Source organism: Oncorhynchus mykiss, chromosome 17 (genome assembly GCF_057628025.1).
Source record: "Oncorhynchus mykiss isolate SJ-2025 chromosome 17, ASM5762802v1, whole genome shotgun sequence".
Lineage (NCBI taxonomy): Eukaryota > Metazoa > Chordata > Actinopteri > Salmoniformes > Salmonidae > Oncorhynchus > Oncorhynchus mykiss.
The window spans coordinates 14,452,528-14,469,971 of record NC_143038.1 but is presented as its reverse complement, the minus strand read 5'-3'; the positions used below and the strand labels follow the sequence as shown (position 1 = coordinate 14,469,971).

Here is a 17,444-nt window from a genome sequence, read left to right as displayed (position 1 = left end):
GGCCTGATTCAACGAGGGCCTTGGACTCTTTTGTGAGGCTTTTGTACGCTTAGCTCTCCCTCTGGGAGTGTGGAGAATGCCATCACTTTGAACATGAGTCCCCCAGTATGCCGCACTGTTGGCCCACATCTTTTGAAACAAACAACTGTGTTATCGAAATCTGGGTTTGTTGGGTTGTCTCACTGAAAGATCCCTCCTGTCTAGGTCTAAATGCCCTACTTTTTAATTTTTTTTTATCATGGCTGAACATTCGCTTATATATGGAAATAGATATGGAATTTTTTTCATATCTTATCATAAGTCATGACCTTTTCAATGAAGGCCAAACCAATATCACATCCGTCTATTTATTTGCAATTAAAGGCTCTGGCCTGTGTCATGCCCTTAAATAACATAAACCTGTAGAGATGAGTGGTGGTTTGAATAGAAAGTGAAGTCCATCTTATTTATTTATATGTTGAAATGGAGGAGGGCCGGAGTGGCAGCTATCATTGTCTTTTAAATGGCTAGAGAGGATACAGTGACCGTTTTCATATTGATAAGATCCTAATAGAAGTAACGCATATGCCACAGCAGGGTCTTGTTCATCCGGGCATGCAACGGAAAAACTGAACTGAAATCAGTGATTCTTATTCGACAATTCCTCCCTGTTTTTCAGTTTAGTGCCAAATGACCACAACTCGGCTGAACCCAATATAATTTTAGGGCCTGTCTGCCTGCCTTTGGGACTAGGGAGCCCCGGTCTCAATAATACTCAGAATCACTCATAAGGAGAGGGAGGATATGCTGTATATTCCTACCACTATGAAAATCAGTCTTATGACTTGACACTGCTCCACGCCAGAGGGGTTTAAGAGTCTGGGTCAGTCATGTGAAATGATACATTATAGTTCACGTCATTATGGTTTGATCCATGAGTCTCTGTACTTTTGGTTTGAGGTCATGATTGACTGTCTGTCATGCCATGCCAAATGTTTGTTTTTGCTATTCTTCCAATGCCTCTTGAGATGCTATACCTTTAGGCAACACAAAGCGTGTAAAATATGTAGGCTAAAACATGTAGGCTTAATGCATGTAAAATATGTAGGCTAAAACATGTAGGCCTAAAGCATGTAAAAATATGTAGGCCTAATGCATGTAAAATATGTAGGCTAAAACATGTAGTCCTAAAGCATGTAAAGTATGTAGGCCTAATGCATGTAAAATATGTAGGCTAAAACATGTAGGCTTAATGCATGTAAAATATGTAGGCTAAAACATGTAATCCTAAAGCATGTAAAACATGTAGGCTAAAACATGTAGGCCTAATGCATGTAAAATATGTAGGCTAAAACATGTAGTCCTAAAGCATGTAAAATATGTAGGCTAAAACATGTAGGCCTAATGCATGTAAAACATGTATGCCTAATGCATGTAAAATATGTAGGCCTAATGCATGGAAAATATGTATTGTAGACTAAAGGATGCTTACCCTACTGCAAAATTATTAAATATCTCATCCTTTTACATCAGCTCTTATTTGACTGTGAGCAATGATTTTGTATGTACTCTAACCTCAAAATGCTTTTTTTCTGTGCCTGTCTGACTGTCCCGACCTTGTGGTTTGTGTGTTACTAGTGCACAAGGAACAGGCAGTCCAGTGGTACAAACGCGGAATCGCAGAGCTCGAGAGGGGCATCGCGATCGAGGTAGCTGAAAACGGTGAGTTGACTGTGCATACTTTGCTGTATTTAGTATTTCCAAGGGCCTATAGTCGTGGCCAACAGTTTTGAGAATGACACAAATATTAATTTTCACAAAGTCTGCAGCCTCAGTTTGTATGATGGCAATTTGCATATACTCCAGAATGTTATGAAGAGTGATCAGATGAATTGCAATTAATTGTAAAGTCCCACTTTGCCATGCAAATGAACTTAATCCCCCCCAAGAAATGTCCACTGCATTTCAGCCCTGCCACAAAAGGACCAGTTGACGCCATGTCAGTGATTCTCTCGTTAACACAGGTGTGAGTGTTGACAAGGACAAGGCTGGAGATCACTCTGTCATGCTGATTGAGTTTGAATAACAGGCTGGAAGCTTCAAAATGAGGGTGGTGCTTGGAATCATTGTTCTTCCTCTGTCAACCATGGTTACCTGCAAGGAAACATGTGCCGTCATCATTGCTTTGCACAAAAAGGGCTTCACAGGCAAGGATATTGCTGCCAATAAGATTGCACCTAAATCAACCATTTATCGGATCATCAAGAACTTCAAGGAGAGCGGTTCAATTGTTGGAAGAAGGCTTCAGGGCGCCCAAGAAAGTCCAGCAAGCGCCAGAACCGTCTCCTAACGTTGATTCAGATGCGGGATCGGGGTACCACCAGCACAGAGCTTGCTCAGAAATGGCAGCAGGCAGGTGTGAGTGCATCTGCATGCACAGTGAGGTGAAGACTTTTGGAGGATGGTCTGGTGTCAAGGAGGGTAGCAAAGAAGCCACTTCTCGCCAGGAAAAACATCAGGGACAGACTGATATTCTGCAAAAGGTACAGGGATTGGACTGCTGAGGACTGGGGTAAAGCCATTTTCTCTGATGAATACCCTTTCCGATTGTTTGGGGCATCTGGAAAAAAGCTTGACCGGAGAAGACAAAGTGAGCGCTATCATCAGTCCTGTGTCATGCCAACAGTAAAGCATCCTGAGACCATTCATGTGTGGGGTTGCTTCTCAGCCAAGAGAGTGGGCTCACTCACAATTTTGCCTAAGAACACAGCCATGAATAAATAATGGTACCACCACATCCTCCGAGAGCAACTTCTCCCAACCATCCAGGAACAGTTTGGTGACGAACAATGCCTTTTCCAGCATGATGGAGCACCTTGCCATAAGGCAACTAAGTGGCTCGGGGAACAAAACATCGATATTTTGGGTCCATGGCCAGGAAACTCCCCAGACCTTAATCCCATTGAGAACTTGTGGTCAATCTTCAAGAGGCGGGTGGGCAAACAAAAACCCACAAATTCTGACAAACTCCAAGCATTGATTATGCAATAATGGGCTGCTCAGAAGTTAATTGACAGCATGCCAGGGCGGATTGCAGAGGTCTTTAAAAAGAAGTGCATCTGCAAATATTGACTCTTTGCATCAACTTCATGTAATTGTCAATAAAAGCCTTTGACACTTATGAAATGCTTGTAATTATACTTCAGTATTCCATAGTAACATCTGACAAAAATATCTAAAGACACTGAAGCAGGAAATTAATATTTGTGGAAATTAATATTTGTGTCATTCTCAAAACTTTTGGCCACGACTGTGTAGTGCAGATTTCCTTACCATCTCTGGTCCCGGAGAGCTAGTGATATGCAGGGTTTTAATTTAGCCTATCGTTAACACACATGGTTCAGCTAACCGTGGTCCTGATTTGAAGACCATGCTCAGCTGATTATTGTAATCACCTAGTGTGTAGCTGCTGGCCTGGAACAAAAACCTGCATACCCAGTAGCTCTAAGCAGAGTTGGAGAACTCTGCTACAGCAAAAAAAAACATATACAGGAGTGTAAAACGGCTATTTTACTAATAGATTTGTTTTTTTATTCTCTCTTCTCTTCCAGGCGAGAAATATGAACGTGATAAACGTCTACAGGCCAAGATGATCACCAATCTGATCATGGCAAAGGATCGCCTGGAGCTTTTAGGTGAGAATCAAACATTTGGACACATTTTTTAAATATCTTGCCTTCCTTGTGCACCTTGATACCGCATGGCAGCTTCTGAACGGCTGCATTCATATTGAATGCGTGGCAGGACATTGTTTGATTGTGTGACATTTGTTGCTTTTCATGCTAGCTTAGATACAGTATGTCTGTTAGCTTTATATGGACTGATTTCAGTGCCAACAGAGATTGTATTTGAATTCCATGATTTTGAATTTGTTTAACGATATTGAATTTGAATGTAATATTTATGAATTTGTAATGCACAAATTAAATAATTTAATTCATAAATTGAACTTGTATTTTCAGGATTTGAAACTGAAATAAATGAATAGTGCATTCAGTTTTAAAATGTCAATTTAATTGAATATTCAAATTCAATATTGAAATCAAATCATCACTTGCTTTGTAAACAGGTGTAGACTAACATTGAAATGCTTACTTACAGGCCCTTCCCAACAATGCAGAATACAAAAAAATGAAAATAGTACAATGGGGAATAAATACGCAATGATAGTTTGGCTATATACACGGGATACCAGTTCCAAGTGGATGTGCAGGGGTACGAGGAAATTGAAGTAGATACTGCATGTACATATAGGTAGGGGTAAAGTGACTAGGCAACAGGATAGATAAGACTGTAGCGTGTGTGTGTGTGTGTGTTTGGCGAGTGTGTACGTGTTATGTTTGTGTGTTGTCGTGTCAGTGTAAGTACTATATGTGTGAGTGTGTGGTTAGAGTCCAGTGTGTGTGTGTTGTCGTGTCAGTGTAAGTACTATATGTGTGAGTGTGTGGTTAGAGTCCAGTGTGTGTGTGTTGTCGTGTCAGTGTCAGTACTATATGTGTGAGTGTGTGGTTAGAGTCCAGTGTGTGTGTGTTGTCGTGTCAGTGTAAGTACCATATGTGTGAGTGTGTGGTTAGAGTCCAGTGTGTGTGCATAGAGTGAAAAATAGTGAGAGTGTGTGGTTAGAGTCCAGTGTGTGTGTGTTGTCGTGTCAGTGTCAGTACTATATGTGTGAGTGTGTGGTTAGAGTCCAGTGTGTGTGTGTTGTCGTGTCAGTGTCAGTACTATATGTGTGAGTGTGTGGTTAGAGTCCAGTGTGTGTGTGTTGTCGTGTAAGTACCATATGTGTGAGTGTGTGGTTAGAGTCCAGTGTGTGTGCATAGAGTGAAAAATAGTTAGTGCAAAAAGGATCAATGAAGATATTCTGGGTAGCTATTTGCTTAACTATTTAGCAGTCTTATGGCATTGGGGTGTAGAAGCTGTTCAGGAGCCTTTTGGTCCCAGATTTAGCGTTCTGGTACCACTTGTTGTGCGGTAGCAGAGAGAACAGTCTATGACTTGGGTGGCTGGAGTCTTTGACAATTTTTAGGGCCTTCCTTTGACACCGCCTGGTATAGAGGTCCTGGGTGGCAGGGAGTTTGACCCCAGTGAAGTACTGGGCTGTACGTACTACCCTCTCTGCGCCTTGCCGTCGGATGCCGATGCAGCCAATCAAGATGCCCTCTATTTGAGGATCTGAGGGTCCATGACAAATCTTTTCAGCCTCCTGATGGGGAAGAGGTGTTGTCGTGCCCTTTTCACAACTGTGTTGGTGTGTTTGGACCATGATAGGTCCTTAGCGATGTGTACACTGAGAAACTTGCAGCTCACGACCCGCTCCGCTACAGCCTCGTCGATGTGAATGGTGGCGTGTTTGACCCTCTGTTTCCTGTAGTCCACGATAAACGTCTTTGTTTTGCCCACATTGAGGGAGAGGTTGTTGTCCTAGCACCACACTGCCAGGTCTCTGACCACCTCCCTAAAAGCTGTCTCATTGTTGGTGATCAGGCCCACCACCGTTGTCACATCACACTTCTACATTAATAAGGATGCTACCATGATTACAGATAATCCTGAATGAATCATGAATATTGATGAGTGAGAAAGTTAGAGGCACAAATATCATACCCCTAAGGCATGATAACCTCTCACCATTACAATAACATGTGAGGTTAGCATTATTGGGGGCGGTACGATATTTATGCCTCTAACTTTCTCGCTCATCATTATTCACGGTAGCATCCACATTAATATAGATATGTTTAGAAACATATTCTATTATTATTTACAATTCAATTGACTCCAAAATGACATCCAGAAGAAAATATCTTACAGTCCAAAAGCTAGAGCAAAATTCATAGGAAGAAAATAAACATTTATTTGACCTTTTATTTAACTAGGCAAGTCAGTTAAGAACAAATTCTTATTTACAATGACAGCTTACTCCGTCCAAACCCTGGACAACGCTGGGCCAATTGTGCGCCGCTCTATGCAGCCTGGATTCGAACCAGGGAAAACAGTGACGACTCTTGCAGTGAGATGCAGTACCACTGCGCCACTCAGGAGCCTAACATGCCACATTGGCTTTAGAAACCACCAGAAGCTTCTATTTACCACAGAGAGTGTTTGATTCTGTCTGTTCTCCTGTACCATTCCTGGCTGGCAAAGTACCATGATGCTGTCTCTGGTTTTGAATCAGAATTTAGAGGGCTAAATATTATTTTTGAATCTGAATGCATCTGAGACGTTGAATATATGAAACTTTGATCAACTTGAAATTATAGTTTAACTCCGTACACAAGACAATGAATGCAATATTTACCACATTGAAACTGAATGCATAAATATTGAATTTGAATATTCAATTAAATTGAAATATAATTTTAAAGCCAAATGAAATTATTCATTCAATTTGTTGATTACAAATTCAAAATGATTTAAGTGAAATTAAATATCCAAATACAAATAAAAAATTATGGAATTCAAATACAATTGCTGTTGTATCTCTTGGAGAAAAAACATGTAAAGCCTGTATACACTGAGTGTGCAAAACATTTCCATGACATAGACTGACCAGGGGAATCCAGTGAATGCTATGATCCCCTATTGATGTCATCTGTTAAATCTACTTCAGTCAGTATAGATGAAGGGAGAAGACAGGTTAAAGAAGGATTCTTTTCAGAGAAACATGGATTGTGTATGTGTGCCGTTCAGAGGGTGAAAGAGCAAGACAAAATATTTAAGTGTCTTTGAACACGGTATGGTAGTAGGGGCCAGGCGCACTGGTGTAAGTGTGTCAAGAACTGCCACGCTGCAGTGTTTTCCACGCTCAACAGTTTCCCGTGTGCATTGAGAATGGTCTAAGGCTGTGCCACTAGAGATTCTGGGTTTGAGTCCGGGCTCTGTCGCAGCCGGCCACAGCCAGGAGACCCATGGGGCGGCGAAACAATTGGCCCAGCGCTGTCCGGGTTAGGGGAGGGTTTGGCCGGCAGGGATGTGCTTGTCCCATCGCGCACTAGCGACTCCTGTGGCGGGCCAGATGCAGTGCACGCTGACACAGTTGCCAGGTGTACAGTGTTTCCTCCGACACATTGGTGCGGCTGGCTTCCGGGTTCAGTGTGCATTGTGTCAAGAATTAGTGCGGCTTGGTTGGGTTGTGTTTCGGAGGATGCACGGGTCTCGACCTTCGCCTCTCCCGAGTCCGTACGGGAGTTGTGGCAATGAGACAAGACTGTAACTACCAATTGGATGCCACAAAATTGGGGAGAAAAAGGGGGCGAAAAGAAGTGTCCACCAACCAGGGGACATCCAGCCAACTTGACACAGCTGTGGGAAGCATTGGAGTCAACATGGGCCAGAATCCCTGCGGTATGCTTTTTACACCTTGTAGTCCATGCCCTGACGAATTCAGGCTGTTCTGAGGGCAAAAGGGGATGCAACTCAATATTAAGAAGGTGTTCCTAATGTTTTGTACACAGTGTAAATTCACATACATACATACTTTTTGTATTGACATCACATGACTTCCAAACTCCAATGTACTTTATGCACAAAAAGGGATTAGGCCCTAAATACTCCAGTGCCTTTTTATTAAACCTGTAATGGACACCCCAAAACATGTTTTAATTCTTTAAGTTATAGAATTTGTAAACTATGGTAAAAATCCACTCAGCGGTCCCCCAAAGCTGTTTCAGAAGCTTCTCGTCATTCCACAGCTGGCTACAACATTATCCTGAATCATGTTCATTCGGCACAAAACCTAACATAACAAACCTAGACTTGTCCAATAAGAAATGCTAATTTTCCTTTTGCGTTGCAGAACATTTAAAACATTTTCCTAATGAACACGACCATACTCTTGTTGTTTGATTCGTCCTGGTTGGAAATGGCTGTTATGTTTGGCTTTGCTGCCTCGACACTGAAATGTTGACAATCCTCTCAGCCCTACCCCATATGCCTCATTCTTGGATGTGGCATGACAACTTAACTTAGGCACCATCCCAAAACATTGCTGTTCGTCCCCCATTAAAAGAATCTTGGCGTATTTTATTTGTTTATTTCAAATATAATTTCCTTTTCTTCTCCCTTTCCCTCCCTTCTCCGATTCTCCTATTCCCTTTCCCAATTTCATTTGGTTTTTGTTATTGTCATTCCTGTTGTGTAGAAAAGCTGCGTTCAGGGCCAGCTCAGAGAGACATCTATGCAGAGAGCTCAAACCAGTCATACCATAACGGTTATCTACACTCAGGTGGGTGCTACCGGGAATCTGCTTTCGGGTGTCATGACTGTTTTTTTATGAGTGTTTTCAAGGGTGTCATTGTTCCTGATTATTCAGGATTTCCAGTTTTTCTGCCTTTATTCTCTTCATGAACTCAGCAAAAAAAGAGATGTCCCTTTTTCAAGACCCTGTCTTTCAAAGATAATTCATAAAAATCTAAATATCTTCATTGTAAAGGGTTTAAACACTTTCCCATGCTTTTTCAATGAACCATAAACAACTAATGAACACGCACCTGTGGAATGGTCATTAAGACACTAACAGCTTACAGACGGTAGGCAATTAAGGACACAGTTATGAAAACTTAGGACACTAAAGAGGCCTTTCTACAGACTTTGGAAAAGCACCAAAAGAAAGATACCCAGGGTCCCAGCTCTTCTGCGTGAACGTGCCTTAGGCATGCTGCAAGGAGGCATGAGGACTGCAGATGTGGCCTGGGCAATAAATTGCAATGTCCATACTGTGAGAAGCCTAAGACAGCGCTACAGGGAGACAGGACGGACAGATGATCGTCCTCACAGTGGCAGACCATGTGTATCAACACCTGCACAGGATCGGTACATCCGAACATCACACCTGCGGGACAGGTACAAGATGGCAAAAACAACTGCCCGAGTTACACCAGGAACACACAATCCATCCATCAGTGCTCAGACTGTCCGCAATAGGCTGAGAGAGGCAGGTCCTCACCAGACATCACCGGCAATAACGTTGCCTATGGGCACAAACCCGCTGGACCAGACAGGACTGGCAAAAAGTGCTCTTCACTGACGAGTCTCACCAGGGGTGATGGTCGGATTTGCGTTTATCGTCGAAGGAATGAGCATCACACCCAGGCCTGTACTCTGGAGCGGGATCGATTTGGTCTTTCATGGTCTGGGGCGGTGTGTCACAGCATCATCGGACTGAGCTTGTTGTCATTGCAGGCAATCTCAACGCTGTGCGTTACAGGGAAGACAACCTCCTCCCTCATGTGGTACCCTTCCTGCAGGCTCATCCTGTCATGACCCTCCAGCATGACAATGCCACCAGCCGTACTGCTCGTTCTGTGCGTGATTTCCTGCAAGACAGGAATGTCAGTGTTCTGCCATGGCAAACGAAGAGCCCGGATCTTAATCCCATTGAGCACGTCTGGGACCTGTTGGATCGGAGGGTGAGGGCTAGGGCCATTCCCCCCCCAGAAATGTCTGGGAACTTGCAGGTGCCTTGGTGGAAGAGTTGGGTAACATCTCACCGCAAGAACTGGCAAATCTGGTGCAGTCCATGAGGAGGAGATGCACTGCAGTTCTTAATGCAGCTGGTGGTCACACCAGATACTGACTGTTACTTTTGATTTTGATCCCCCCTTTGTTCAGGGACACATTATTCCATTTCTGTTAGTCACATGTATGTGCAACTTGTTCAATTTATGTCTCAGTTGTTGAATCTTATGTTATTACAAATATTTACACATGTTAAGTTTGCAGAAAATAAACGCAGTTGACCGTGAGGACATTTCTTTTTATGCTGAGTTTACATCATTGAAATTGATCTACCTCCAAACCAATATCCTACTTTTCCTGACTTTTCCTGTTTTTTCTTATTTCTTCTTATTTCGTCTTTCACGCAGTCTTAGACTAAATCAGGCCTCCATTGATGGGACATTATCTCACGCATAGCTTAATTAAATGTCCTAACCTACCATGCTGATAAATAAATCGCTAATATATCTAACAGTCTCCTTGCTCTTGGCAGTAAGTGGAGCCGTACCCAAAAAGAGGGACTCCCTGACTACTCACTCCAGTCACTCCCTCCCACGACCAAAGCATACGCCAAAAAAAACCTTGCCGACAGGCCACGGGGGCCTCCAGCGCTCCCCCAGCTTCATTGGGCCCTCCAGCAGTCACACACAGCACAGACTGGTCCCCCAGTCCAACAGAAACAAGGTGAGACCCAGATCGTCTTTCCTCAACTAACTCCACATCGAGTAGGAATGCTGATCTAGGATCAATTCCTCCCTCTCCATGTAATCTTATTCATTATGATCTAAAATGAATAACTGATTCTAGACTAGCACTATAGCCATGGACTATAAAGAAGAACATGATACTAAAAGAACATCTCCAGTTTATATCCATTTTTATTGAAGGGAAGACAAAATTGACAAACCTAAGAAAAGAGGAGAATTTCCAATCATCATCACAAGAGATTAGCTTGTTGAAAATCGTAACCAAATCTGAAGTTATGTTTTTTTTTGTTATAGAGTAAAACGGGCAACCGGCAAAACTGTAAACCCACCACCACTTCCACATCCATGTCCCCACTGAAGAAGAGGGATATGAAGAACTTGAAGAATGTGGACAGCAAGCTTGCCAACCTCATCCTCAGCGAGATCATAGACAGGTGAGAGACAATGATTTGGAGCGTCTTGTGTATTATTGACTGGACATAAAGCATGTGCTTTGCAAGGTGCCTCAGTTTGGAACGCAATAGACGTTGACTGCTTGATGTGGGTGATGTTCAGTAGGGCGCAAAGATGTAACACTTTTTTTATAATGTTTTGATCCAGCCTGCCTGTTTCAGTCTGTCTTTGCTGTTGAATTAACACAACCCAACCCAAGCAGAGTTGAGTATGTCTATATTTCTGTATGGGAATCAGCATTCAGACCAGTCTCGTGTGTGTGTGTTCCAGTGGCTCATCTGTGAGGTTTGAGGACGTTGCTGGCCAGGAGCTGGCTAAGCAGGCCCTACAGGAAATAGTCATCCTGCCTGCACTAAGACCAGAGGTGAGATTAGAGAGGAACAGCAACTCACTGGACCATGTGTACAGTCATGGCCAAAAGTTTTGAGAATGACACATATTCATTTCCACAAGGTTTGCTGCTTCAGTGTGTTTAGATATTTTTGTCAGATGTTACTATGGAATACTGAAGTATAATTACAAGCATTTCATAAGTGTCAAATGCTTTTATTGACAATTACATGAAGTTGATGCAAAGAGTCAATATTAGCATTGTTGACCCTTCTTTTTCAAGACCTCTGCAATCCGCCCTGGCATGCTGTCAATTAACCTCTGGGCCACATCCTGACTGATGGCAGCCAATTCTTGCATAATCATTGCTTTGAGTTTGTCGGAATTTGTGGGTTTTTGTTTGTCCACCCGAATTGACCACAATTTCTCAATGGGATTAAGGTCTGGGGAGTTTCCTGGCCATGGACCCAAGATATCAATGTTTTGTTCCCCAAGCCACTTAGTTATCACCTATGCTCCATCATGCTGGAAAAGGCATTGTTTGTCACCAAACTGTTCCTGGATGGTTGGGAGAAGTTGCTCTCAGATTATGTATTGGTACCATCTTTATTCATGGCTGTGTTTTTAGGTTCTTTTGGCTGAGAAGCAACCCCACACATGAATGGTCTCAGGATGCTTTACTGTTGGCATGACACAGGACTGATGATAGTGCTCACATTGTCTTCTCCGGACAAGCTTTTTTCCAGATGCCCCAAACAATCGGAAAGGGGATTCATCAGAGAAAGTGACTTTACCCCAGTCCTCATCAGTCCCTGTACATTTAGCAGAATATCAGTTTGTCCCTGATGTTTTTCCTGGAGAGAAGTGGCTTCTTTGCTGCTCTTCTTGACACCAGGCCATCCTCCAAAAGTCTTCGCCTCACTGTGCGTGCAGATGCACTCACACCTGCCTGCTGTCATTCCTGAGCAAGCTCTGTACTGGTGGTGTCGCGATCCTGCAGCTGAATCAATTTTAGGAGACGGTCGCTTGCTGCACTTTCTTGGGCACCCTGAAGCCTTCTTCACAACAATTGCACCGCTCTTCTTGAATATCCGATAAATTATTGATTTAGGTGCAACCTTACTGGCAGCAATATCCTTGCCTGTGACGCAATGATGATGACACATGTTTCCTTGCAGGTAACCATGGTTGATAGAGGAAGAACAATGATTCCAAGCACCACCCTCCTTTTGAAGCTTCCAGTCTGTTATTCGAACTCAATCAGCATGACAGAGTGATCTCCAGCCTTGTCCTCGTCAACACGAAGTGTCTCCGAGTATGAGTGCTGATCTAGGATCGGTTTCGCCTTTTCAATCATAATGAATAAGGGGGAGGGTGCGTGGATACGAGTAAATGTGTTCAAGCTTTATAGGAGAGCCTATTTTGCTGTTCAACTGGGATTTTCTTTATTTTGGCGCAACGGTGCACCTAGAAAAATAATCAGGCAGCTAATAATTGTTGTAATGGTTAGGCTTCGCTGTACTACTGTTTCCATGTGCCATTGAGAAAAAAGCTTTTGGTTGCACCATTACTACAAACGTTGTGATCATATTACTGGTGCTACGTTTTTTCGTCTATTGCACATTGGCGCTGCAGCTGGATGCACCTCCTTTGGCGAGGCCGTATTTTACATTCATAGACCATGTCGCGAGCCATTCTTAAACGATTCGCGGGCGATTAACACCATGTTCAGTCATGTTACGACAACAGTGGTATGCCTGATTACCAACAACTATGAGGTGAGAGCCCTGGCAGAGTGGTGCCAGGAAATATTGATGGGGTCGCAGTGGAGAGAGGCAGTATGCAGCATCACTGACAACCTGAAATGGTCCCTTCACACAGACGGCGTGGTGAAGAATGCGCAACAGCGCTAATTCGTCTTGGCCCCTAGGGTCCTCACAAACTTCTAGAGATGGACCATTGAGAGCATCTTGTCGGGCTGTATCACTGCCTGGTACGGCAATTGCACCATCCACTGGGCTCTCCAGAGGGTGGTGCGATGAGCCCAATGCATCACCGGGGCCCTGCTGCCTGGCCTCCAGGACATCTACAGCACCTGGTGTCACAGAAAGGCCAAAAAGATCAAGGACCTCAGCCACCCGAGCCACAGCCTGTTCACCTCACTACCATCTAGAAAGCCGGAGACCGTACAGGTGTATCAAAGCTGGGGCAGAGAGACTGAAAAACAGCTTCTATCTCCAGGCCATCAGACTGTTAAACAGTCACCACTAGCTGGCTTCTGCCCAGTACCCTGCTCTGAACCTTAGCCACTGTTCTAGCCGGCTACCACCTAGTACTCTGCTCTGCTCCTTAGTGACTGCTGTCCTACTGTATGTACATAGTCATTGAACACTGGTCATTTTAGTAATGTTTACGTACTGTTTTACCCACTTTACACTATGTATTTCTCTAAACAAATTAACAACAGACTTTCAGCATGCTTATAGAGAAGGGCACTCAACATGTACTGCACTGACACAAATGACGATTGGTTGAAAGAAATTGAGAATAAGAAGATTGTGGGAGCTGTACTGTTAGATTTCAGTGCAGCCTTTGATATTATTGGTCATAACCTGTTGAAAAAAACGTATGTGTTATGGCTTTTCAACCTCTGCCATATCGTAGATTCAGAGCTATATTACAGCCCTTGAAAAAATTAAGAGACCACTGCAAAATGTACTATTTATGTGTTTGGGTAAATTACATTTTTTGTTTTATTCTATAAACTACTGACAACATTTCTCCCAAAGCATTTATTTGCAGAAAATGACAACTGGTCAAAATAACAAAAAAGATGCAGTGTTGACAGACCTTGAATAATGCAAAGAAAATAAGTTAATATTCATTTTTAAACAACACAATACTAATGTTTTAACTAAGGAAGAGTCCACCAATATTTGGTGGAATAACCCTGATTTTCAATCACAGCTTTCATGCGTCTTGGCATTAAACACAGCATGTGTGTCCATGTGTGGCACCTTCTGCTCTTCATTGTAATCAGAGGGCTGATATAAATACTATGCATGCCAGTCTCTCTTCGCTAAGAGTTGAGGAGAGACTGACTGCATCACTTCTTCTTTTTATAAGAAACATTTAATGTGTTGAAAATCCCAAATTGTTTGCATAGTCAACTTACACACAGCTCTGACACACATTTATGCCACCAGGGGTCTTTTCCCCAAATCCAGAACAAATTCAAGAAAGTGTACAGTATTATATAGAGCCCTTTATTGCATGGAACTTCCATAATTTATTGGTCAAATAAACAGCAAATCTGGTTTCAAAATGTATGCAGTTCTGTCCTTGAGCTGTTTTGTATATTGATGTTCTGTATTATGTTTCATGTTTGTGTGGACCCCAGGAAGAGTAGCTTCTGCTTTTGCAACAGCTATTGGGGATCCCAATAAAATACCAAATATAGTAAATGTTAAATAGGCTATGTATTGCTCTGTAATTTTGAACTTCAGGACTATGAAACAAGTGCTGAGTAGATGTTGCTTTTTCAAGTTGTTTACAGGCTTGAGGGCTCCAGCACGAGGCCTTCTGCTCTTCGGTCCTCCTGGCAACGGAAAGACGATGCTGGTGAGTGTGGTGCAGTAACATTTGGTACTGGCAAGAGACCCAATGAGAAATGATTAGTAGAGTGGGTCTTGGTTGGGCTCACAAAGACCACGAGTGACCATGAAATAGCTTAACCATTGTCATAGAAAACGCACAAAATGATACATTTGCAAAATCTTTATAATACAAGACTAATATAATACTTAGAATATAGACAGTGGATCGAGTCCTTTCACTGGATTAGCTGGTTTTGAAATCCTCTAACTGCAAGATGCTTTGTCCAAGAGTAGAATAGGCCTAAATGTGTAAGTACATATTTATTTATTTTACATGGTGGTACTTTGACAGTGACTACTGAGTACTATGACTGATAGGCAAAATCCCAGGGAATTGATGTTGTGTTTTTCTTTCATACAAAATTGCCTTATCCATCATGAATGTAGTTTTAGCATCTCCCAAAATGTGTCTGACCTGCATTAAAACAAAAGGTGATTCTATAGAGCAGGAATATGGATACGCTGTTATCAAATTTAAAACAAAGTGAACCGAAGAAAACAAATGAATTTAAGGATTATAGAGCATTTATTTCCAAATATAAAAAAATAAGTATAATGTTCTGCATTTTACATTTGAGCTCGTTTTTTAAAAAACTGATAGGCTAAAGCAGTGGCCATGGAGTCCAACGCCACATTCTTCAACATAAGTGCAGCCAGCTTGACCTCGAAATATGTGAGTACGTTATTAGCGTAAAGATCTCTTTACACTTTCATTTGTTACATTTTACATGTCTTTGCACGTTAGTTACTTCGCAGATGCTCTTATCCAATGCAACTTAGTCAGTGCATTCAACTGAGTTTTTTTTTTTTTGTAGTTAAAAAAAATAACATATCAGTCATTTCAAGTAGACCCTTGTAGAAAAAGAGTAAACTCACTATTCAGAGTTCACTCGCTATTCTTTTGGTCTTTCCCTGTAGGTGGGGGAGGGAGAGAAGCTGGTGCGAGCTCTGTTTGCCGTCGCCAGAGAACTGCAACCCTCGATCATCTTCATAGGTAACGTTTGACTTAGTTGGATAGAAGAATACATAACTGCAATGAACTGGTCAAGAAAGCACGTAACGATAATGATGTTTCATTACCTGGAATCTAATAATAAGCACAGATATTGGCAAGACTTTGCTATTTAATAACTGATGGAAACGGAGAGTGCGACTATGCATAGAATACTGGGGCGGCAGGGTAGCCTAGTGGTTAGAGCGTTGGAAGGTTGCAAGTTCAAACCCCCAAGCTGACAAGGTACAAATCTGTCGTTCTGCCCCTGAACAGGCAGTTAACCCACTGTTCCTAGGCCGCCATTGAAAATAAGAATTTGTTCTTAACTGACTTGCCTAGTTAAATAAAGGTTAAAACAATATATATAAAAAAATATAATGGAACCCTTCCATCCAGATTGTGACTACTGTTACTTACCCCCACACAGATGAGATCGACAGTCTACTCTGTGAAAGGAGAGAGGGAGAGCATGATGCCAGCAGACGACTGAAGACAGAGTTCTTGATTGAATTTGACGGGGTAAGGAGGTCTCCCGTGTGTGTGTTTCTGCGCATGCACGCGTCCATGTTCCAGTGTTCATTTTTGTCACTTATGAGCGTGTGTGCAATGTTTGTCCCTGGAGGATTTCTGTCTGTTATGGCCACATCCTGCATCCGGTCATGTCTGTTTAAGCATTTCGCTGCACTCGCTATAACATCTGCTAAACTGTGTATGCGCCCAATGAACTTAGATTTTTTTTTTGTCTTGTCCATATCCTGCATAATTATTTGGCCTCTTCCACATTAAATCTGTCCAAGAGATGCCGTGTCTTCGGAAAGTATTCAGACCCCTTGACTTTTTCCACATTTTGTTACGTTTCAGCCTTAAACCATTTTAGAATAAATAAAACAAATTCCTCAGCAATCTACACACAATACCTTATTTACAGAGGTATTCGAACCCTTTGCTATGAGACTCGAAATTGAGCTTAGGTGCATCCTGTTTTCATTGATCATCCTTGATGTTTCTATAACTTGATAAAGGGAAAGGGGGAAACCTAGTCAGTTAGAGTCCACCTGTGGTAAATTCAATTGATTGGACATTATTTGGAAAGGCACACAACTGTCTATATAAGGTCCCACAGTTGTTAGTGCATGTCAGAGAAAAAAGCAGGCCATGAGGTCAAAGGAATTGTTTGTCAATGCTCCGAGACAGGATTGTGTTGAGGCACAGCTCTGGGGAAGGGTACCAAAACATTTCTGCAGCATTGAAGGTCCCCACGAACACAGTGGCCTCCATCATTCTTAAATGGAAGAAGTTTGGAACCACCGGGCGGCCAACTCTTCCTAGAGCTGGCCGCCCCGGCCAAACTGAGAAATTGGGGGAGAAGGGCCTTGGTCAGAGAGGTCACTAGAGAGGTCTAGAGTTCCTCTGGGGAGATGGGAGAAACTATCAGAAGGACAGCCATCTCTGCAGCACTCCACCAAAAAGGCCTTTGTGGTAGTGTGGCCAGACAGAAGCCACTCCTCTGTAAAAGGCACATGACAGCCCGCTTGGCGTTTGCCAAAAGGCACCTAAAGACTCTGAGACCATGAGGAACAAGATGCTTTAGTCTGATGAAACCAATATTGAACTCTTTGGCCTGAATGTCTGGAGGAAACATGGCACCATCCCTACGGTGAAGCATGGGGGTGGCAGCATCAGGCTGTGGGGATGTTTTTCAGCGGCAGGGACCGGGAGACTAGTCAGGATCGAGGCAAAGATGAACTGAGCAAAGTACAAAGAGATCCT

General features: G+C 42.7%; 1 protein-coding gene across 2 annotated transcripts in view; it reads left to right on the top strand.

Annotated features, from left to right (window-relative positions):
• spast (spastin) overlaps positions 1-17,444 on the top strand; it is a 28,091-nt gene that overhangs the window by 3,069 nt on the left and 7,578 nt on the right. The window contains exons 2-11 of one of the 2 annotated variants that reach the window (XM_021568214.3): positions 1,618-1,701; positions 3,591-3,674; positions 8,180-8,263; positions 10,028-10,218; positions 10,536-10,675; positions 10,965-11,058; positions 14,571-14,645; positions 15,282-15,353; positions 15,599-15,674; positions 16,102-16,193. In XM_021568214.3, the coding sequence (XP_021423889.2) occupies positions 1,618-1,701; positions 3,591-3,674; positions 8,180-8,263; positions 10,028-10,218; positions 10,536-10,675; positions 10,965-11,058; positions 14,571-14,645; positions 15,282-15,353; positions 15,599-15,674; positions 16,102-16,193 (992 nt within the window). The remainder of the gene's footprint in view (positions 1-1,617; positions 1,702-3,590; positions 3,675-8,179; positions 8,264-10,027; positions 10,219-10,535; positions 10,676-10,964; positions 11,059-14,570; positions 14,646-15,281; positions 15,354-15,598; positions 15,675-16,101; positions 16,194-17,444) is intronic. The other variant, XM_021568216.3, reaches the window with a different exon arrangement.